Source organism: Ruditapes philippinarum, unplaced genomic scaffold, assembly GCF_026571515.1.
Source record: "Ruditapes philippinarum isolate M1 unplaced genomic scaffold, ASM2657151v2 ctg6450_1_1_1_1, whole genome shotgun sequence".
Lineage (NCBI taxonomy): Eukaryota > Metazoa > Mollusca > Bivalvia > Venerida > Veneridae > Ruditapes > Ruditapes philippinarum.
In genome coordinates, this window is record NW_026852105.1 from 24,218 (window position 1) to 48,986 (window position 24,769).

The 24,769-nt window shown below is 30.8% G+C and overlaps 3 protein-coding genes across 3 annotated transcripts; 2 read left to right on the forward strand and 1 right to left on the reverse strand.

The window, feature by feature from the left end:
- The first annotated feature begins 249 nt into the window (after positions 1-249).
- Positions 250-9,915, forward strand: LOC132749330 (coiled-coil domain-containing protein 158-like). Its single transcript, XM_060739064.1, has 10 exons — positions 250-351; positions 2,340-2,444; positions 2,610-2,678; positions 3,575-3,616; positions 4,176-4,271; positions 4,412-4,507; positions 5,281-5,479; positions 7,195-7,302; positions 9,117-9,194; positions 9,646-9,915. The coding sequence occupies exons 1-10, from the start codon at positions 269-271 to the stop codon at positions 9,913-9,915; spliced, it is 1,146 nt and encodes a 381-aa protein (XP_060595047.1). The 5' UTR covers positions 250-268.
- Positions 9,916-12,705: 2,790 nt separating this feature from the next.
- On the reverse strand, positions 12,706-15,437 carry LOC132749312 (uncharacterized). Its single transcript, XM_060739039.1, has 4 exons — positions 15,379-15,437; positions 15,027-15,202; positions 13,771-13,985; positions 12,706-13,332 (listed from the first exon to the last, which is right to left on the reverse strand). The coding sequence occupies exons 1-4, from the start codon at positions 15,435-15,437 to the stop codon at positions 13,144-13,146; spliced, it is 639 nt and encodes a 212-aa protein (XP_060595022.1). The 3' UTR covers positions 12,706-13,143.
- Positions 15,438-20,815: 5,378 nt separating this feature from the next.
- On the forward strand, positions 20,816-24,471 carry LOC132749322 (uncharacterized). The gene is made up of 3 exons (XM_060739051.1): positions 20,816-20,930; positions 21,012-21,294; positions 24,351-24,471. Exons 1-3 carry the CDS (start codon positions 20,840-20,842, stop codon positions 24,469-24,471), a joined length of 495 nt encoding a protein of 164 aa, XP_060595034.1. The 5' UTR covers positions 20,816-20,839.
- The last annotated feature ends 298 nt before the right edge of the window (positions 24,472-24,769 follow it).

Consider the following 24,769-nt stretch of genomic DNA (forward strand, 5'->3'; position numbering starts at 1 on the left):
AACATTGCATTTGGAAACAGAATAGTTACGCCCTTTATTTACATTGATTTTTATTTATATTTAAAATGGTCGGTTCTTATTTTGAATTTTATTACAAATAAACAAAATATTTATAATAAGACCCTTCCTAATATATCAGTAGCAGTGATTAAGATGTAATCTATAGTCTCTGTCAGTAGTTATTAAAAGGTTGAATCAATGGAAGCATTGTTGTTATTTAAGGTCAAACCATTGATGAGGGTATTGCAACAGAAAGCCTCTGAGATAGATGCATTGCATAAAAAAGGTGGAAGAACTTAGTAGTAAACTGAAAGAATTCGAAGACATTAAAACACAGCTACAAAATGCCAAGTAATTTATTTATGTATCATAATTGGAAAATTTATAATGTTACAAGAGGGTGATGTTTGTTAAGATAAGATCCTCTCATGCATAACCGCCATGTAACGATAATATTTGAATACTACTCCTGTGTGGTACTACATTGTACTTTACATAGGAACATAACAATACATTAATTAGAAAAGACTGTTACGTGGTTATGTATATAGATAAAACATTTTTTCTTATTTAAAAAAATATTCTTACGATGATTCCCTTTCAATATTCTACATTAACGAAATACAATTTGGTTGTTTCTAAATTAAATATTTTTGATGATATTTCCATCGTGTGATATAAAAATGATTTTATGATTAGGCAAATCGTGTTTTTAAACATTGCAATAAAAGAGCATTGAATAATGATACAAATACTCATGAATGTGACACCAAGCATTTCACAACCAATGTAGACTGTAATAAATGACACAAAGATAATCTTCTTCTACTTACAATTTGGTACACAATAATATCATATTGAACATTTTATTAGTTTTATCATGCAACTGCTATGGTAACTGCCCGATAACACTTGCCTGATAATTATTTATGATATCAGGTCAGTGACCTGATATCAAAAATAAGCCCCTTCCCTTTTAACGGACTTTTTTGCAAATGCTCATCAGCATGTGAATTCTATAATTTTATCTCATACCCTTACAAGTCTTGAATCAAGATGCGATTTTATTTATTTATTATTTCGATTTCAATTACAAATAAATTAGATAGCGAATAGTTTTAGCACCAACTAAATGAAGAGACGTCATAATTTATATTACAAATAACATCATTGATGTTCACGTCATACTATACATGTAATCATAACAAACAGGCTAGTCGATTTTCTTTGAGAACTTGTAAATGTTTACTTTATTTCACCGGATTACTATTTATTAAATTTAATAAGTGAACAAATTGTTTCGTTTAAAAAATAAGATGCATGTTTGTTATTTATCATGCCATTACTATGACAACTGCCTGATAAAGCCTGTCTGAGAACAGCAACCTTTCTTAGTCAGTGACTTGAGAACACTATGTTCCTACGCCAGATCAGCACTGATGATGTTTATTGTTGGTATTGTTTAATTGACTTTGCTGAATATTTATGATAATACACAGTAAATAAATTGTTAAAGCAAATTGTACCAAAAATTGTGCTGTGTTATAAAATTATTGGTAAAAACCCTCGGACTACTTTTTTGACGTATAACCCTCTTGTGGTTACCGTACTTTCAGAAATTAGCGCCCCGAATTAAAAAAATAAGATGCAAAATCATAATAGAGGCATGATAAAAAAGAATAATAGGTTACTGTCTTTTGAGAAAGGGATTTCTCAGACTCGATTAGATATGGTCCGGAAAGGGCTCGGCAAGCCTCGCCCCTTCCAGGACCATATCTAACCTCGTCTGAGAAACCCTTTCTCAAAAGACAGTAACCTGTTATTCGCTATTTATTGCCGATTTGAATTTTGTCATGAACTTTTGATTTTGACAATTCAAGACAAAAGGTGCAGTAAAGTTTATGTGATTCTAAGGGATTTTTTTGATCAATGTTTAAATTAAAGGTAAGAATTTTATCGTGTAAGGCCTACATTCTGTTGTATTTTTTTATCCGAGGCGAAAGAAAAAATGGCCGCCATTTACAGGGGCGGAGGAATTTGTTTTCAAGAATTTCTTTAAACAAAAATCCCCCTTTTTACAAAATTCACTACTTAAAAGTAGATTATTTTGTTATTTTGACAGTGTTTATGTGTTACATGATAAATAGAACAATATGCTTCTGTCTTTTGATATCAATTTTATCAGACGAGGCTGATATGGGCAGAAAGGGCTCGGCAAGCCTCGCCCTTTCTAGCCCATATCAGCCTGGCCTGATGAAATTGATATCAAAAGACAGCAGCATGTTATTCTCTTTTAATCATGATTATATCCAAAAGCGTTCGGTTTTTTTTTTTTTCAGAAAAAGAGTCGAAGAAAAGGAGAAACAAATTCAAGAAATGATAAAAGAGAAAACAAACATTGAAATTGAGAAAAATAAGCTAGAAAATGAATGTGAAAGTATCAGGTATCAGTTTCTTTATCAGATGATAGTGATAAATGCTTTTTAATGTTTTTGACATCTTAAATAGCATTACACCTAAGCCTGTAAATAATACTAATAAGTACTTTCTAGTGTGATTATCAGTCTGGCCTTATAGCTTTTATTTTGTTAAAATGGTTTTACTTACAGGGAACAACTTAAAATAAGTAAAAGACAGTTGGAAGGCCTGAAAAAGAATTCATCAAATTCAGATGAGAGGTTTGTGTCACTTATTCCACTCAAACTTCATCCAAATTATTATTACAAATCAGTCTCTAAATAATCAAAATCATGAATTTTAACATAAAGGATGAAAAGGGATAAAACATTATCATTTTCTTTTGCTTTGGTCATGTTTACTCTCATTCCTAAGTTTAATGGGCATATCGTTAAATCCACTTATTCTGAACAGCTGAGAGGAAAACTTTTGTGTTGGAATTAAATCATGCCTTTAATATCAAACAAAAACTTTATTTTCAATATAAAATAATGGATTCGTATGTGCTTGCTTTGTGCCCTGTCTTGTTTTGTTAGGTGTCCTGCTGGGCTCCTTTCCGGTGGTCCTGTGTTGCTGGGTAGTGTGAGTTGAAGACTGCGTTCATTGAACCCTTCCTTTTTTATTTTTTTTCAAATATTTTTTGCCTTAATATTCACAAAAAATCTAAAATAAAGGGTAAAAAGAAATATCTTCGTATTATTAAAGTAAATATGTGCATAGGTTTTCTTTACATTTTTGTTTGAACTTTCTGTCGTGTTTCATTTTTCAACTCAAAATCGCAGCAGGCAGATGAAATAAAGCAAACGTTAAAAGAAATTAATGAACTTAAGAATGATCTTACCGAAGTTCAAAGGTATATGGTGTCTTATCTCGTAACAATATTTTGAGTTACTGTTCATAACCTTTAACAAGCTTATAATTGCCTCGAAACATTTTGTATGTGTATTAAACATAAACTGATGTAAAATGTTATGTTAAAAATTCGTTGTTTTTTTAAAGGTTTATTAAACTTGAAATGGTTTTTTAAAGAGATCAATTCATTGTTTTTTTTATATGTTTATCTAGTTTGAAATGATTTCAAAAATATCAAGTTAATTGTTATATTAATCTTTTTCAGTAAAAATAACAATCTGAAGGCAGAAAAAGATAATCTCGATGAGTAAGTTTATTTAATATATTCTTTATATAGAGAGAAATGAGAATCCCCAAAGAAAGCCCAAAACGGCATGATTGAAAATGTTGCAGGCTCGGTTTGATTGAGTCTGTTCATGGACGGTACTGTCAGTGCAAACCACCGTCCACGCCCCCACCTAAGTCTATATATTAGAAAACACTCCACTTTCCTTTTATTTCACCTTTTGTATATTTACATTTATTTCTGCTTTATCTTCTTAACCACAGACCTGTGTTTGAATATCTACCGGGCTCCATTTATCTCACTTCGTAAGGAAACTAACTAAAGGCGGTAAATGTTAAATATCGGGCCAGTCAGATGATAGTGACTTAGAATTTATTTTTAACTAAATATTGTTTTGTTTTGATATTCCATCTTGATTCACAACCATCTGTACGTGTGTACAATATCTTTATCATTTTTAGATTTAAATCTACCATTATAAAGATAATAAAAACAATGAAATTATAAAATGTTAGTTTAATAGTCATTTTTAAGTGTGAAGTTCATATTAAGTAAATTTATAAGATTCATATATTTTCAGAAAACTCCGTCAATCAGAAAATCAAGTCACAGTAAAGGAACATGAAATTAAAACGCTAAAAGAGGAACACGGAAAAATGCTTGAAATAAAGGATAAGTAAGATTTTTCTTTTAAATTGTTATCAGACTTTTATGTCTTAATCATTTTCAAATTTAAATATACCATAACGATGATAATGATATGTATCAAAGATAATGAAAAAAATTACTTTGTGTATAAGTTTCATACATTTTCAGAAAACTTCGTCAATCGATGGAACAAATCAAAGCAAAGGAACGTGAAATTAAAACGCTTAAAGACGAACATGGGCAAACGATTAAGAAGAAGGATGAGTAAGATTTTTAAAGATATTTTTTATAAGACTTTTATACTGAACAAAAAGAATATTTTTTTGATATATCCTGCTTTGAAGATTTGCTTTACTTCTCTGTTTGAACCTTCTGTCGTGTTTCATCTTTCAACGCAAAATCACAGGCAGATGCAATAAAGAAATTATTGAACTTAAGAATAATCTTACCGAAGCTCAAAAGTATCTGGTGTCTTATCTCGTTAAATACATTTTTTTCCAGTTACATTCTATAACCTTCAACAAACTTATAATATCCTCGAAATATTTGTGTATGTGTATTAAACTGATGTAGAGGTTGTGTTAAATTCATTGTTTTTATATGTTTATTAAACATGAAATGTATTTGTTATATTAAAATTTTTTAGTGAAAATAAAAATCTGAAGACTGAACAACATAATATCGATGAGTACGTTTATCTGATATTTACTTAAGTTATTAATTATCATTAATTGAAAAATAAACTTCACTCAATTTTTCATCAATTGTTACTTATATTTATTTTTGCTCTATCTTCTAAGAACAGACCTGTGTTTGAATACCCACCAGGTTTCATTTATTTAACTTAAGGTGGTAAATGTTATCTACTGGGCCTTTCAGATGATATTGACTCAGAATATATTGTTTTTACCTAGATATATTATTGTAAGACTTATTGTACTAATAGTACTCACCTGGAAAGTAAAATACAATAACAGATCAAGATCTCTTAATATCATTCTTTGGTATTTCTTTTAATATTTTCTTTGGTATTTAAGTTTGAGCATGGTTGTTGGAGCTAATATCATAAGCGACAATCTAAATATACCAGACCTCAGTGATGAAAACAGACCAACAAAATTGTCGGAGAAACATTGCGAGCTTTATGACAATGAATGGACTGATGCTTACGAAGAAGCTGAAAAGGAATTCAAAACTGAAGAAAAGGGAATTGCTCATCTTTATAAGACATTACAGGTAAGAAACACAGAGCTCTAGAAAAAGTGTGACCCCGATGTCGTTTTGCCTTGTATAAATAAAAGAACAAAACTGAGGGTAATACTGGTTCTTCGATTTAATATGTAGTGGACACTATAAATAACAGGTTACAATGTACATCTTCACATCAAACATCATATATCATACAACATACAGTACACATCATATCACATCACAGTTACATCACAGTTACCAAGCCCTGAAAGTATAAAAACCAAACATCCCATACTATCATGAAATATATAGTTTTATACATTTGTATACACTACAGTACCTTAAATATACTTAATCTAATATTCTATAAACAAATCAGTCTATATGAATGGTCCATTCATTGTATCTCATCTAAATATATCATGTACACATAAAATACATCTTTAAATGTATTACACCATATTGTACCTGCATCTAGTGACCACTTAATCATTTACTTATAAAACAATATACAATTATGCTCAACTTAAAAATATACATATAGCTCCAAAAATATATAAACAATGACATATAAATATAATATAACATACCAATTGTTGATCAGACTCTGTAAGTATACATGTACCTCTGTCACTCACACCTGTCTCACTGTGCTGTTAATTATGCTGTTAACTGTAATTTACAAACATCAGTGCAATACAAATAGAAACAGTGATTTATGGGAATAACTATAAGATAAGAACATATGCTGCCATCTTGAATTCTAACACTCAAGAACAATACAAATTTATCAAAATAACTTTTATCAAATCCACAACTGTATTTAATTACTATAAGTCTTCATTTAGTTGACATTAGAACTTTTAAGAACAAATGAATAAAACATACAAATACCAATTCCTCAATCCAAATCGTTATTAATAATATAATTCTTTTATGATAAGTAAAAACCAACACATCTACATGTCACAATGACCAACAACTTCTATAACACAAAGAATGACCGTATAAATGACCCTAACTTTAGGAGCGAAACGTTATGGTTGAGCAAATAGCAAATTTGGTCAAGGGGACAGAATCACACAAAGAGATTAAAATTTAACAAGGCCGACATAGTTACCTTTCTTGGGAAAAAGCAAAAACCTTAAAAATAGCACTTGGTTACACAAGCAACACATTTAAAATAAAAATATTCTGAAATATGAACTCCTTTTTGATAAAAAACACCACATAAATATTAACATACCGGAAGTATAGAGACTGGTCAGACTAATGAATGACAACACTTCCGGTTCCAACAGATATATAGGTTTGTGAAAAAGATGTTTGCATCTACAAAATGCATTTCAAAAACACTGGATCCCAAGAAGGATACAAGAACATAGATAAACGTTCATACAAATCTAAAGTATAAATACCCAAGCACTTTCGGCGTATTATGCCTTCTTCAGGAGTGTAGTACATTTATAATGTGCACACAATAGAGCACAAAATATCTATACGTGTGTACTGTATAGTATCAAAAATTGAACTGAAACACAGTCGCTGGAAAGGTGATAAAATTGCATATATTATGAAAAGACCGTTATTGAATGGTCATTGTGTTATACTTTACAAAAGGAAATATATATATATTTTATAATTCTTAAGATTCGATATCTAATCTAGTTTATGCCATATTGTTAAATTAATGCCATAATTGATTGAAATACCCTACACTTTCAGATTATTTCAAAGTTGTTATTTTACATGATTTTCAGGATATTTCTGATTTTTGTAAGAAGAAATCTGTGGAACATGAAGAAAACATTCGTAACAGTATTATGACACTACCGAATTCGTCAGGTGCGAGACCCAAATCGGCTAAGGTAATCGCAGATTATTGATGTCTATGTCGAATAAATATCGGCTTTGCTTGTTTAAATCATTGCTTTTTATCACTTTGAGGATTTTAAACTTATTTTAATACTAATATGTATACATGTTTGGCTAAATGAACTTCACTGAAAATTGTGTTATTTTCAATGTAACTTGTTAACTTGATTACCTTGACCTTTTTTCCATCTTGAATTAAAATTGTTGTACCGACCAAACATTGTATTGATATAGTTATTTAGTGTCAACATATTGTTTTAGCAATATGATTTTTCTTCAGAATGGCGAATGCATTTGCGTTTATTTTGCATACATTTGCATACATGTAGTTAATACTTACAGTCGTTATCTAATGTAAGAAGCGATTTCTACCTGTCATAAGTTGTAGTAAATTTAAAAGTCAAAATAAGTGTATTATAGTACAGAATGTTTAAATGAAGTATTTGTATATCTTTTAGTACATTTTACGAAATAAATCAATGTAAAAGAGTTCAGTCTTAATGATAAACCCTTTTGAATTATAAAGACTTAGACCTGAAAAAGCAAAGTCGTCTGTACATTATGACTCGAACATGATTTGCCTTGATTTGTTTTGACTATCATGGTATTCATAGGATATACATATTTAATTAAATCAAGCGTAATTTGCCATCTCTTTATTATTTGTTTGTTTGTTTCATTATTTTACGCCTATTCCCAACAGTATTTCAGTCATATAGGCATTTCTTTATTAATAACAGAGTAATTTAAAATTCTATTAACATGATTCAGTGAACATCATTATATAAATAACACATGGGTTTGTAGGTAACAGTAAAAATATCATCCCGAGGAAAATACTGTTCCGAGGCGTAGCCGAGGGTAACAGTATTTTTACGAGGGATGATATTTTTACTGTTGCTCACAAACCCATGTTTTATTTATTTTATTACCCCGAACAAAAATACTGTGATGATCTGGAATGGTTAACTAAATCTAACTGTAACAAAAATAAACCAAGATTATTAATAACTGTCCTTACCTTTTAAGTTTTAAGTGTACTTTAGGCCTACTTGAGAAGTTTTCTTTTTCTTTTATTCCTTAAGCAAGTGATGATATCTACAAATCATAAACATACAATAAGCTAGGTTTTATTTAGAAAACAAAACACTAACCCATTTACACGGTTATGATCTGTGAAATCTGACCCTTCTGTTTCCAGAATATTCTTAGCATGGTTTTTGACAAAATAACGATGATATCCTATGTCTGTCCACCATATCTGTAACGTTTCACTGATTAAAATTGTTAAATAATCCTTTGTTGCATGCTTAAATCGTCTGCATGTTCCAGTTTGACACATAATTATTTACATTGCAATTACTTCCGTTGAAAACGGATGTTCACTTTTTGACTATTCAACAAAAAAATATTTTATACGCGAAAAGCACACAAGGGTGCGGACAACTAAATTTAATGAGTGTCATAGTTACTCCAGAGAAGAAATTGATGTCCTATCGGGGTTTAACGTCAAAAATAAGAATGAATCGAGAAAAAATGGCGGCCATTTTATTTCAGTTTATTTAGAAAATAGACCACGTGACCAGATTTTATACTGTTAAAAAATATTGTTACCTATGTAACAGTACAAAATTCTTAGTCACGTGGTACACTTGCATTAACAGTAAAATAACTCCCAGAGACCTATGGGAAATTAGTATTACGAAAAAAGTGAGGGGTAATAATATAGGATGTTACTTAGAAAAGCATTGACTACATATTCTTCTTGTACTTTCGTTCATATTAGTTTTAAAATTGTGTTTGACAGATTGGTGCTATCAACCAACACCAACTAAGGGAAGTTAGAAAGAGTTTCGCCCCAATGCTTGTTGAAAGTGTTTTTCAGGTAACATTTTAATAACATGGTATGTATACTCTGTCTACATTAAATTTTGTTTGTTTGTTTCCGGTTTTACGTCAAATCGACACAGTATTGGTTGTATCGCGACGTTCAAGCTTTACTGGTGGAGGAAGACCTCAGGTGCCCTTCCGTGCATTATTTCAGGCACGAACGGGCACCTGACTAGAACTACCGACGTTCCGTAAGCTAGCTGGATAGCTTCATCACATGAAAGAATCCAAAGTCCCTGTCAAATTCAAACCCACAGCGGTGAGGGGCAAGTGGTTTAAAGTCAACGACCTTAACTACTCGGCCACGGACGCCCCTTCTACACTAAATAAGACAACTTTAAAATTTACAACATGTCCGAATCTTTTTCGGTTTAATGTCAATCAATCACTCTTTACTTATTTCACATACATTTAATATGTTTACGTGTTGTGTCTTTCGTTGACAGAATTACGTGCACGAAAAGAAATTGAATTTTACGAAAAAGGAGAACACAGGGAAGTTTATCAAGAAGTGTGTTGAAATCTGTTGGCTGATGAATTCACAGAATCCACCTGTCATTTTTGATACATCTGACGTGGATGGGAAATCTTTTGATGTCGACAAATTCAGGACGTACACAAAAACTGGCAAACTGGTTGACTATGTTGTATGGCCACCAATGCTGTTACATAAAGGAGGACCGATGCTTTGTAAAGGCGTGGCTCAAGGAAAATAATTAAGATATTTAAACATGAATAAATTTCAATATTTTAGCGTATCTGGCTTCAATATCATTAGGTTTTAATATCTGCGTAGCTGCAATGAAATCGTTTTTGATCTATTTTTCGACCCAATGAAATTGTAAGATACAAAACTTTTAGCTGATAAAAGATTTATACAATTTGTTTAAAATGCATCAGTAATATGATATTTAAGGAGATGATCTATATTAATTTTTTTTTATTAAAATACTAAAGTTTGGCTACATAGTACACGTGTTATGATTTATATATATAAACACATCAAGAGTGATGATAGGTGTGAGATACATTCTTGTGCATTTATAAATGTATCAACTCCCAAACATTTCCATTATAACTATTTCACGTCAATTAATCCACACATAAGCAAAAACAGTATGATTCCTTTATAAGAAATGACGGTTGAAATGGAACTATATTGTACCAATATTGATAAAACGTATGAGAAATCCGATGACCCGAATAAAATAATGTTACATTTGTACCGGTGTATACTTTAAATGCGAAAACCTTTTGTCTTTATTTTATTATATTGAGCTGTGTGAAATAAATCATGTTCATTTCTTTGTTTCTTTGTCTTTATACAATGTATCTAGAAATTTTTATCCAAAGTAGATCTTGTAACTTCAAAAATGCAATTAATTATGCTAAAATGCTCAATTTAGATTACATGAGCACACGCACAATAATTTTAATAGTCTCAAAAGATATTTAAAAAAATGAATATTAAGTATAAATTCGCTTATAATTGTGATGATTTGATGATCATGTATTTTTGTTATACAAGTTATGCTCATTTGACGGGAATTAGTTTAAAAGCCCATTACATTTTATGTTACTTTACTTTAGCAATATGCTCTTAGTTGCATGCGTACTGCATTATTGAAAACTTGATAATAATTTGCTACGCAAACGTCTGTCTGATCAATGTTGAAAATCTAGACTGGTTCTATATAAATATATAATAAAACGCTTAATACAAATAAGTTCCACGTAGCCTACACATTATTATCTTAAAGTTTATTTGATTTTTTACTCACTCAGTTTTACTTTATACTAGGACAGATGTTTCCCTTTTACATAACGATTTTAAATACACCCTGTTATTACGATTCCTCTTCCTGTTAGTTTGCTTAACTTATGTAAATATCAAGATATTCTGTATGGGAATAGAAACAAATTACTTAAGATAAATTGTGGATACATATTACATTGATCCAACATGTCTCATTCCCCAAATCATCATGCAGCTGCTTAAACTCTCATTTAAACCACTCATTTTTCAACATTAACGGCATTTGAATCAAAGGTCCAAATGATTATTTGCAAAATTAACCATATTTGAATCAAAGATCACACTAACTGTATTTGAATCAAAGATCCCAAAGGTATCAGACAAAATGAGCAAATTTGAGATGAAGCTCGGGGCATCACTGTACAGCTGTTGCACAACACTTTACACCTGCTGGTACATGTATAAATTCCTAAAGAAACGAGGTCTATCAAGAACATTCAATACAAATAGATATATTTATTATGAAAATGCCTATAACTTGTCGTAGACAACTTTATGCTCTATAAGCATCACAGGTGAAGTACATATTTCTTTGTCAAAACAAGGCATTTCGATATATCTATCATGAATTTAGACTGACAATTTGATTATAGCACACATATCAACATATATTTATATACAGTAAACTTCACTTATAGCGAACACGGTTATAGCGAACTTCCGGTTATAGGGAACAATTTATTTTGGCCCGAATTTTGGCCTTCTTTATTTAATATAAAAATATATGGTTATAGCGAACACGGTTATAAGGAATTATCGCTTATAAGGAACTCATTTTTTAGTCCCAATTTAGTTAATAGTACAGAAAATTACACTTTTATAACGAACTCCAAAATATTGACTATCCGTAAATAGATCTTGCATTTTCAACGCACGGATTAAAACTCGGGCGAATGTACCGTTTATCATTGTATGTACCTCAATACATCTATTCAAATGAATTTGTATAGTTTTCTATTTTGGATATTTTTAGCATGAGCTCTTTTCACCAAGATAAAACGGTTATTTATTTATTCTCTTCAATAGTTTTGCTGGAGTAAAATAATTATAATAATTTATAATCGGTTTTCAACATAATCATGTATGCTTGCAAGTATGATCCATTGCAAACTGCAAAGTACGCTTGATTTAAATGAAAAGAAATCTATATCTTACATAAGTAAAAGTCACCCTTAAATTATAATAGAAGATATTCAATATAAATGGAAGAATAAATTGAAAATCTTGTTTATTCTCAATCATGGAAAGAAAACGAAAATAGTTTAGAAACAAAATATTATATTTTATGTGAAATTGAGATAAGGAGTAAAACTAAAACTGAAATAGCAATGATTTTTGAATTCCAAAAAGTACGCTCTCGGGTAGTGTGTCTAAAATATAAATAAATGACTAATATTTCTATTACTTAATCAAATTCTCTTCAAAATGGCGGACAATGGTAAACAATCAGTTCGTTATATGTAAATCTGTTCGCTATAAAAACTACTGATACAAGGAACTAATTCGCTATATGCTTACAAGGAACTCCGGATATAAGGAACAGGTTTTGAATGTCCCAGTGAGTTCGTTATAAGCGAAGTTTACTGTATTTACATCTATATTTACATCTAAGTAGCATAATTATACAATTTAGATTTAAAAGTCAACACACAAAGAAACTAAATACATCTAAGTATACAAACAAGATAAATACATGAAAACTCGTAGTTTATTTGGTACTATAATAATGAATGTATGTCAGTAAGCACAATTATGCTAGAACAAATTAAATTTCGCTCAAAGCCAATAGAATTTGATTTCATGACAATTGTTATTGCCTGTAACCTTTAATGACATGGTTTTATATATGATTCTACATAACAAACACGTGTGACTAATTAAGTGTAGAAGAATGTTTCATTTAAGTTTCCATGTCAAATAGATGTTGCTTATTCACTATATTTATAAAGTTTCTCATTAACTCATTGTGCCTATATTACAATATCAGTTTTACATAACATCGGAAGTTTTTAAGGCAAACTTGCTTTTGCAAACGATACACCACTTTGTTTTAGACAATGACGAGAAAATAAAAGTTCATGTTCCTTATTTACAATATGGATATCATTATATCAAAGACATTTTAGGATTATATAATTTTCTTTTCAAGTGCCCTTATATCAGCTCTATGGGCCGCAAGGAGTGCCTTTTTTCTTTCACCACATTCTTTAACAGAGCTTTGATCCACAGGAGCAGCCATGAAAGCGTATAGCTCAGGGAGTTGTTTCACGCTCTCGTCAACGTAGTAACTACACATAATCCCAAATGAATTCCATACCTAAGGCAAAAGATAAAAGACAAAGAGCATTATTTCTTTTAGAAAACAGCGTTTTAATAGTTTTATTGGTATATCTTGCACTGTAATTGTCTTTCGATGAAACAACTATACAATATAAACTTATGTGTAATGTGTAGAAATTCCAAATTGTCGTCGTTATATTATTGATATTATTTAACGATACAATCACATATTTTGAAAATGTAATGTTTTTAGGTCTAACCTGATACATAAAGTTTTTATATCGGGCTTTTAATTAAGAAATTATTTTTTAAAACAAATATTTTGTTACAATTCTCACGTTTGACTGACTTGGCAAGAATGTATGGATATACCTTTATGTCGAAATATTGTTTAATGGAGGTATTTTTGAATGCTGGTCCTTCTTTAAGAATTTCAAATATAAATTAGATGAGTGGATGAAAATAATGTAATTACTTTTTTCACTTGTAGTACTGAGTCGTCAATATCTTCGGCTAGATCAGGGTCATTTACAAACTCTATGAGAAGTTTGACTCCGTCATGTGTGTTTTTCAGTGCTGTTAACTTTGCTGAAAAATCCTCCCAGAACAGTAAAATCTTTCCAAAAAGCAGTGCAACTTTCCCTAGTTCTGCTCCAGCCATTTTAAGACTTTCCTCATTCATAAGATCCGCTGTTAAAAAAAATGAGCTGCTTTCTTTGTTTCAAAGTGAGTGTTTTTTGCCAATGTTATGGCGTAAATTGATAAAAATAACAAAATTTTAGATTGAATAGAAAAAATGAAATTTTATAGATACTGAAATTAATAATAATTCATTATGCTTAAAGGCACATATGCCTCATAAACCTTTTTTTTTTAGAAAAGACAACGTTTTAGTGATAAATGCTAATGACCTGTAGTCCTGGATGAGAAAAAAATAATCAGAACAGTAGCAAAATTTAAATAGTGTAGTATTTTGACTTCCTTTCAAAATACTGAATAACTATAACTGCACTAATTACCAAAAAGCATCAAAAGCGAAATATTGTTCATGTAGTCAGCCAATGAGGTTCTTAGAGTTATGTGTTAAAAGCTATTACTGAACAAGAAAAATAAAAGTGTTTATGAAATGAAATAGAAAAACATGTCTTGGGTATAATGGCCTTTAAAATGTATTTAAAATACAATTATCAATTGCTAATTTTCCCATTGAAATATGGCACATTTTACAGGTTACTCAATTGCCAATCACCTAATATTTATTTTGTGTCTGTTGCTATCTGGGAAAAAGTTTAGTTATATTCATTAAGTATGTTGCATGGATGTCAAAATACAACACTTTCTTTACATTTTGTTACTGTTATGATAAATATTTTCACAATCAGCGCCCCTTTCCTCAGGTAATAAGCATCTTATATGCTTTTAAACCATTATTTAAACATTTTAAAAAAGTAATGTTTGTTATTAGTACTCGTATGAATGGAAAATTTTGAGGCATAAGCTGCCTTAAAGATTATAGTTCTGCATGAACTCGCAAGCATCTAAAACAATGATATTTAATTGCTGGCTTCCTTGTTTTTTTTTTTTAATTCAAATAAGCTTTCCTACTACTTGCATCAGCCGATCGAAGGGATGATTTTTTTTTCTTTGGACATAACAGTACTGTGAATTAAAATCGTTTTATGTTTTTTTCTTTCTGATCATCATCTGAACGTTAAATAATAAAACATTAACCGTTTTCAAGGGCTAATCTTTCAATAGCTGCAAGACCTTCTATAGCTTCTTCTTTCATTCTTGCCATCCGCCTCTCATTTTCTTCAATTCTCTGTTGTTCCACATCTATATCACGTTTGATTTCTGCACTAGCGTTTAGGGCTTGTTTGCTCTGAATATAAAGTTTTATTTTACACCTTATAAAAAAATAGCAATAACATTTCAAAGTTTTAACCACTCGATGCTCCGCTAGGAATCATTATATGAACCAATCTTATCATTTTAGCCTCGCTTTCATTATATACCTGCGTTGTAACCATTTTTAGCAGATGTGTTGCAACTATATATAGCAGCTTCTGTTGTAACTTCATACAGCAACTGCATTGTAACTTTATACAACAGCTGTGTTGCAATGTTGTGTAGCAGGTGCATTATTACTTTATAGAGCAGTTGATTTAAAACTTTATGCAGTATCTGTGTTGCAACTATTTACAGCATCTGTGTTGCATCATTTTACTGCAGTTTTGTTTATACAATTTACAGCAGCCGCGTTGAAACTATTTATAGCAGCTATGTTGTCAATATTTACAGCGCCTGTGTTGCAATTTTATAAAACAGCAGCTGTGTAGTAACTTAAAACAGCATCTGTGTTTTTAGCTAACCAGAGCCGAAGGCTCAGGGTGAGCTATTAGTATTAAAGGGGGATGCTCCGGCGTCCATCGTCCGTGGTCTGTCGTCATGCGTCAACAATCGTCTTCTTCTCTGAAACTACTAAGCAGATTTACTTCAAATTTGGTCTGTAGCATCCTCTTGAATTTGCTCATGTCATTCCAATTGGCCCCTTTTAGGGATCTCTAGAGCTAAAAATAGAAAACCTTTAAACATCTTCTTCTACAGAACTAATGGATAGATGATCACAATACGTTGTCTGTAGCATTCTTGGATAGTCTTTTATCAAGTTTGCTCATATTAATTTGATTGGCCCTTTTTAGGGGTCTCTAGGGCTAAAAATAGAAAAACCTTAAAACATCTTCTCCTACAGAACTAATTGATGGATGATCACCAAACATTGTCGATAGCATTCTCAGATAGTGTTTTATCAAATTTGCTCATATTAATTTGATTGGCCCCTTTTAGTGGCCGCAAAAGCTAAAAATAGAAATACTTTTAAATGTCTATTTCTAGAAAACTAATTGATGGATGATCACCAAACTTTGTCTGTAGCATTTTTGGGTAGTCTTTTATCAAGTTTGCCCATATTAATTTGATAAACCCCTTTAAGGGGCCACTTAAGCTAAAAATAGAAATACTTTTTAATGTCTATTTCTACAGAACTAATGGATGAATGATCACCAAACTTTGTCTGAAGCATTGTTGGGTAGTATTTTATCAAGTTTGCTCATTTTATCTTGATTTGCCCCTTTTAGGGGCCGCTAAAATTAAAAATAGATATACATTTAAACATCTATTGGTACAGAACTAATTGACGGATGATCACCAAACTTTGTCTGTAGCATAATTGGGTAGTCTTTTATTAAATTTGCTCATATTAATTTGATTGGCCCCTTTTAGAGGCCGCTAAAGCTAAAAATAGAAAAACGTTTAAATATCTTCTCCTACAGAACTAATTAATGGATGATCACTATGCAAACTTTGTCTGTAGCATTTTTTGGATAATCTTTTATCAAGTTTGCTCATATTAACTTTATTGGCCCCTGTTTAGGGGCCGCTAAAGCTAAAAATAGAAAAACCTTTAAACATCTTCTACTTTAGATCCAATTGATGGATGATCACTAAACTTTGTCTGTAGCATTCTTGGGTACTCTTTTATCAAGTTTGCGTATATTAATTTGATAAGCCCCTTTTAGGGGCCACTAAAGCTAAAAATAGAAAAAACACCTTCGAACACCATTTCCTACTGGAATAAATGATAGATGATCACCAAACTTTGTAGTATTCTTAGGTAGTCTTTTATCAAGTTTGCTCATATTAATTTGATTAGCCCCGTTTAAGCTTAAGCTTAAATACCCCAGGTCATGGCACTTCTTTAAATTATTGTTTGAACATATTCTATGCTCAAATTCAGTATTTAAATATATTGACATTCCAACACTGAAAAGCAGTTGTTTCTGGTGAGCGACTCAGTGCCATCATGGCCCTCTTGTTATTTTTTCAGTGACTGTGTTGCAACTTTACAGGAGCTGTGTTGTAACGTTACAGGACCTGTGTTGTAACTTTACAAAGCAGTTATGTTGTTGGTTAAAACAGAAGCTGCATTGTAACATTTAAAGCAGCTGTGTTATTTACTGGGGGTGTTTTGTAACTTTATACAGCATCTTTGTTGTACCTTAATACAGCAGCTGCTGTGCAACTTTATACAGTATCTGATATTTACTTAAGTTATTAATTATCATTAATTGAAAAATAAACTTCACTCAATTTCATCAATTGTTACTTATATTTATTTTTGCTATATCCTCTAAGAACAGACCTGTGTTTGAATACCCACAAGGTTTCATTTATTTAACTTAAGGTGGTAAATGTTATCTTTTGGGCCGGTCAGATGATATTGACTCAGAATATATTGTTTTTACCTAGAGATATTATTGTTAGACTTATTGTACTAATAATACTCACCTGAAAAGTAAAATACAATAACAGATCAAGATTTCTTAATATCCTTCTTTGATATTTCTCTTAATATTTTCATTGGAATTTAAGTTTGAGCATGGTTGTTGGTGCTAATATCATAAGCGACAATCTAAACATACTATACCTCAGTGATGAAAACAGACCAACAAAATTGTCGGAGAAACATTGCGAGCTTTATGACAAGAAATGGACTGATGCTTACGAAGAAGCTGAAAAGGAATTCAAAACTGAAGAAAAGGGAATTGCTCATCTTTATAAGACATTACAGGTTAGAAACACAGATCTCTAAAAAAGCAACAAATTTAAAACAGAAATATTCTGAAATATGAACTACTTTTTTATAATAGAAACACCACATAAATATTAAGATACCGGAAGTATAGAGACTGGTCAGACTGCGTGATCAGACTTCCCTGGTCCTATATGAATGACAACACTTCCGGTTCCAGCAGATATATAGGTTTGTGAAAGATGTTTGTATCTACAAAATGCCTTTCAAAAACACTGGATCCCAAGAAGGATACAAGAGCATAGATAAACGTTCATACAGTGCTAAAGTATAAATACCCAAGCATTATCGGCGTATTATGCCTTCATCAGAAATCTCTATACGTGTGTACTGTATAATGCACAAAATCTCTATACGTGTGTACTGTATAATATCAAAAATTGAACTGAAACACAGTCGTTGGAAAGGTGATAAAATTGCAGACCGTTATTAAATGGTCACTGTGTTATACTTTACAAAAGAAAATATATCCTGCGGACATTTATGGCATAAATTAGATTAGATATCGAATGTTAAGAATTAAAATATATTTATATATATATATTTTTCTTTCTTAAAATTCGATATTTAATCTACTTTATGCCATATTGTTATAGTATTGCCATAATATATACACTTAACAAAAGTTCTAACCGATCACCCCGAGTTTTCGCTTATATATGAAAAATAATAATACCAATAGATCCGACTTTTATTTTATTTCGAAGAGAATGAACACATTGAGAATAATAAAATTATAACATTTTTCTATTTAAATAATACTTTATAGATATTAATTTTTTTTTATTTTTATGAACAGCCACTCACCTGTCTGATAGAGGCTCCAGCATTCAACATTCCAACTGCTACGGCACGATCCTGCATCGACATTCGTGCCATGTTTTATGTTTTTTCACTTATAAAGTTAACAAGGATTTATGCAATGTAAAATTTAATACTCACCACGCTCTGCACGAACATTTCGTGCCAAAATGTGTAAACCGCGCCCTGTCTCCCGCGTGAGTGCATGGAACCGTATTAAATTATTTTTCATTCCACAAATCGGTAGAAAATGACACAAAAATCACCTCTGCAAAATTTTATAAGGATCTATTGACCCGTTATAAAATAATCAAAATTTAAAAAGTGATCGGTTAGAACTTTTGTTAAGTGACACGATTGAAACACCGTACACTTTCAGATTATTAAAAAGTTGTTATTTTTCATGATTTTCAGGATGTTTCTGATTTATGAAAGAAGAAATCTGCGGAACATGAAGAAAACATTCGTAACAGTATTTGGCTCTTCCGAATTTGCCAAGTTCGAGACCTAAATCGGATAAGGTAATTTCAGATTATTAATGTCTGTGTCGAATAAATATCGGCTTTGCTTTATTAAATCATTGCTTTTTATCACTTTGAGGATTTTAAACTTATTTTAATACTGATATGTATACATATTTGGCTAAATGAACTTCACTGAAAATTGTGTTATTTTCAATGTAACTTGTTAACTTGATTACCTTGACCTTTTTTCCATCTTGAATTAAAATTGTTGTACCGACCAAACATTGTATTGATATAGTTATATAGTGTCAACATATTGTTTTAGCAATATGATTTTTCTTCAGAATGGCGAATGCATTTGCGTTTATTTTGCATACATTTGCATACATGTAGTTAATACTTACAGTCGTTATTCAATGTAATAAGCGATTTCTACCTGTTATAAGTTGTAGTAAATTTAAATCTCAAAATAAGAGTATTATAGTACAGAATGTTTAAATGAGGTATTTGTATATCATTTAGTACAATTTAAAAAATAAATCAATGTTAAAGTGCTCAGTCTTAATGATAAACACGTTTGAATTATGTAGACCTAGACTTAAAAAGCAAATTCTTCTGTACATTATGAATCGAACATTATTTTCCTTGATTAGCTTTGACTATCATGTTATTCATAGGATATACATATATAATCAAGCGTTAATTGCCATTTCTTTATTAATAACAGAGTAATGTAAAATTGCTGGAATGTATTAGTATGTAAAAATAAAAAAAAGCATGAAAAATATTAGAAACGAGCGATATTCTATTAACATGATTCAGTGAACATCATTATGGGATGTACTTACAAGAGCATTGACTACATATTCTTCTTGTACTTTCGTTCATATTAGTTTTAAAATTGTTTTTGACAGATTGGTGTCAACCAACACCAGTGGGCGCGCGGGGCGAAAAGACGCTAATTAGCGTAGGCCCGGAGCGTAAAAAGGAAGGTTTTGTAGAATAATTTGGCAGGCGCGAAAACAACAGCACGTTAATAAGCGCCCTATAACAATAAATATTTTTCTTCGTAGCCCAGCTATTTCACAATTAGATCTCGACTTTTCGTCCCGCGCCCCCGCTGGTTAGTGTGTTTTCGCTCCGCGCCCGACATTATAACTTGATAAATCTCCACTGTTCGCTTTGCGGGGTCGTGGAGCGAAAACACGAATTGCACAAATCAGCCAACATAGTGTAACATTAAAATAGAGACTTGATCACATGATCGTCTTCAAAAGATATAATAGTTTGCACAATATGCATTTTGTAACAAATATAAAACTGTCAATGGATCTGATTAAGTCGGTGACAGAAATATCTTTTTACAATGTAAATAGATTAGGTCTTCATTCAAATCATAAAACTTGCCAAAATAAAATCGATTTTTATATACAAATTAAAATATATAGCCCAATAAAATTTAAGTCTACAAAATAAAATTGAAAGGCTTATCTTTAAACTGATAGGGAAGTTTATTTTGTTTGATACTTATTTCATACAGCGCAACATGAAAATAACAGGACACTCCTTACTTTATGACATGATAAAATTACTGAGCTTTTAAATGGATATATTAACACAGGTTAAAAATGAATTATCAAACTACGGAACGTATTAAGGAATCTTTGGTTTCCTCCAATCCCCGTGGTGCCTCTGGAAGCGACTTTTTAAGTGTTCGAGGTCCTAATTCTAAAGACGAGTCCGATCTTCTTAGTGCAGTAAAGACCAAAGACGACAGCGAATCGACGTTAAGTGTTCGAGGTCCTAATTCTAAAGACGAGTCAGATCTTCTTAGTGAAGTTAATATTAAAGACGACAGCGAATCACTTGCGGAAGCCTCGTTTGCAGGGGACGATGATGAAAATATAAAGGAACCATGTGCAGTTTGTTTTACCAATCGTAATTTTTCAAAGAAAGCTACTCATTTTTGTAATGATTGTGGACTTTTGGGACATTTTCTGTGCGAACAGTGTTTGGGCTTTCACAAGAAGTTTACCAACCACAAGTCTGTTAAATCATTCGCCGCAGCAAAATACAAGAGAGGGTATGTTAAATCTTTAAATTACTTTCTTAGCTTTATCTAGGATTCTTAATTTTATAAGATATCCAGTGTTTTTGTCCAATTGTCTGTCTGTTTTTTTTGTCATAGCCTATACAGGCCATTTTTTATTTAACATAATGAAATACATAGTAAGGGTAAAATTAAACAAATGTATATAAACAATGTATTTAACCACAGTCACATTTACCACCATCGATCCAACGGATGCCAGATCCATAGTTTAAAAAAACTTTGTTTAAAGGTAAGACAACCCTAATGTGCACTATAAGGAATTGAAAAATTGACAACATATGTCAGTCAGATTCAAAACGTCTTTACTTCTTTACCGTACGTTTTATGAGTTATGGACATTTTTCTGAATAAATTATTAGATGATAGACGGGATCTTTATAAGAAATAAGATAATTCTAAATATTCTATAAATCATACATATGAAAAATATTTTTCCTATTGATAATAACTAAGAAACAAATAATAATATTCAGCTAATAAATGACTGAAGCCAAACAATTTTTTTTTTTCAAAACGTTTTGAGACCGTCTTAATGACTCTATGTTTGTCACCCTATTATATCCATACCGAATTATATTGCCAAAAGGTATGTCTGTAGCGTTCCCGAGTGAGATTGTTTAACGACAAAATGTTTACTCCCAAATCGGTAGTTCAAACCTATATAACGATTTTCAGGAGAATTATTAGTTGAACATGATTACGTTTGCATTGATCGGTCGTACCATTTTGATTTAATGGGTTGTTCAAGTTCTTTATGACATTTTGCCTTTTTATTGCAATATAGAAGTGGATATAGACACGCAGATCAGAGTAGCGTAGTGGTTAGAGAGTTTAGGTTGTGAAGATCTCAGGTTATGAACATGTTTTTTTTCTGATTCAAATCTGCAATTGTGCACATTTTTAAAATATGGTTTTTATTTTCAGAAAATACTTTTCATAGTTTGTCACGTAAATTTACATTTTCTATTGTATAATGTTTTGCACAATTTAAAGATAAACTTATGACGGTTAAGCATCATTGATGAGTGTATTTGATTTTGATTCAACTGATATTGAACAGATCGAATAGTTTTATCAATTTTATTCTGTTTGACACTCTGAATTCCATTCGCCACATTGAAAACAACATTTGGCTAATTTGTTTATAATATAATAAATTATTATATTCTTTCTTCCATTGCTCCTTTATCACCCTAATCAAGACTGTGTTGTCTTATACTTACATGTCGAATGCGAATGTGTGTACAACAAAGTATTCTCAATGAGCAATGTGTGAATAAAACTCACGCAGAACCAAAATCCAGCTCTTTTTTTTAAATACCCCCCCCCCCCCTTTAAAACAAAAAAGAAAAGAAAAAATGGCTTATCAAGGATTCCAACCAGTGTATCTACACTAACAGAGCGAATTCTCTACCATAACGACGCATAAATCATGAGTGATTGATTATGTGGTAAAACAATTAGGCGATAAATGGTACACTTTTATACATGTATAGAAATTATCGACATCCCTATTTGCCAATATTGATGTTAACAGATAATAAAAGGAATAGGGAATTCGAGCTTTTTGTAGGTATTATTTGAAAATATTGACATGTGACTCATTAAGGTTCGGGTGGGGTGGTCGTAGGTCTCCGTGATTTATTACGATTTATGCTTAGGGTTTTAATAAATGTATAGATCTCGATATTAATTAAATCAATAAAAACTGCTCGATGGCCTAGTGGTAATACAACGGTATTGTGACCACATTGTTGCAAGTTCGTACATCAAATAGACCTTTTTTCATAATAGTTTTCATAAACTGATTTTTAATATTTCTTTAAATTATTTAAAGCATGAGTTAATGAATCGTGCGTTTCATTTCTTGCAGTTTTTAATTACATAATTATGATAATATACATATTTTTCATTTTATTAATTTCAAAATGTACGACTTTACATGATGATACGCATACATATAGCACCATAAAGTCAAGTTTTGCAAAATATTATAAAGATCACATCAGAAAGCATAAAAAATTATTTTCATTTGACCCTACAATTTTCAATTTAAAAGTGAATGAAAGTGTAACACTCTGTCATTAGATTATATATTTTAATATGCAACTACCTGTAATATGATCATGGCTCAGAATATCCAACTGAATACAAAGCGTTATGGTTAATGTATGATACAGAAACACTTATTTGACTTTTGGGTACCTTAATCACAAACTTCTTTAATCATTATTCTACTTGCATATGACCATGACTAAATCATTAATTTGAAAATAAAAAATAGCCCAGTATATACTTGCTTCAGTTTAATTTTAGCTTGTTTTAGGTTAATTTTATGTTGTTAAGTCAAATACAGTTCTGTTTAATGAACTTCTTTTATTATTATCATACTGAGTACATGAAAGGAAACTGATCTATTTACAAAACAGAAGTAATTGTGTCAAATCATCCCCTATTTCTAGTGAGAGTCTTGTTCAAAATTCCATGAATATACTTAATGTAGGGTCTCTTTGAAAGTTTATCTAATTTCTCAGCAGTATACTGGATGATCTAGTCAACTTTCAAATTATTTACTGTGTAGGTTTTTATTTGTACTTTATTTTGAAAATAGCAGGTACCAAATTTATAAATGAATCTAACATTCAGCTAATTATTACCAGCAAAATGTTTGAAATTAGAAAAAAACACCTTGAAGTAATAAGTTCTTAGGTAGCATTGTAGATGTACAACAATATTTTATTGTTATTAGGTATTTATGTATGGACACAAATAGAATGACAAATTGAATAGAGAAAGAAAACTGAGTAACAATAGTATTATAATGATAAAAATCCTGAATCAAATAAAAGACTGTATTCCCTTCAATGGTCATGAAAGCTGTTGAGTATCTTATACCTAAAAACATAATGTTAAGACATGCAATTAAAATAATGTTTGAAAATGATGCTTATAAATCAATAAACTATCAAAACGTTTACCATCATAGGTAAACTTTCACTCACTAAAAGCATGATTATCTTTACAAGTACACCATCCAGTAAAAGGAACCCAAAAGAAAAGGACACAGAGGAGCTACAAAATGAGATAGACAAATTGAAGGAAAGGATAGTTATATATCGTAATAAACTAGACCCGTACGTATTATAAATATTCATATATTGTCATGAGAAATGTTGCATTTTTCTTTTTACTTTTTAGTCTAAATGTTTATATTATGATTTTATACTATTAGACGGGAACAAAACCACAGAAACCACATACCTTCTTTATGTATGTATAAAATAGCATAGAATATAAAAGATATTTAACATTCCATTTGGTTGCTTTTTATTTGTAAACAATTGCACAACTTGACCAAAAATAGTGATTTGTATCATTTTTCTACAGATTTTCTAAAATGCAACACTATTTTACAAGTCTTAAGGAATTATTGCAAAAATAATAT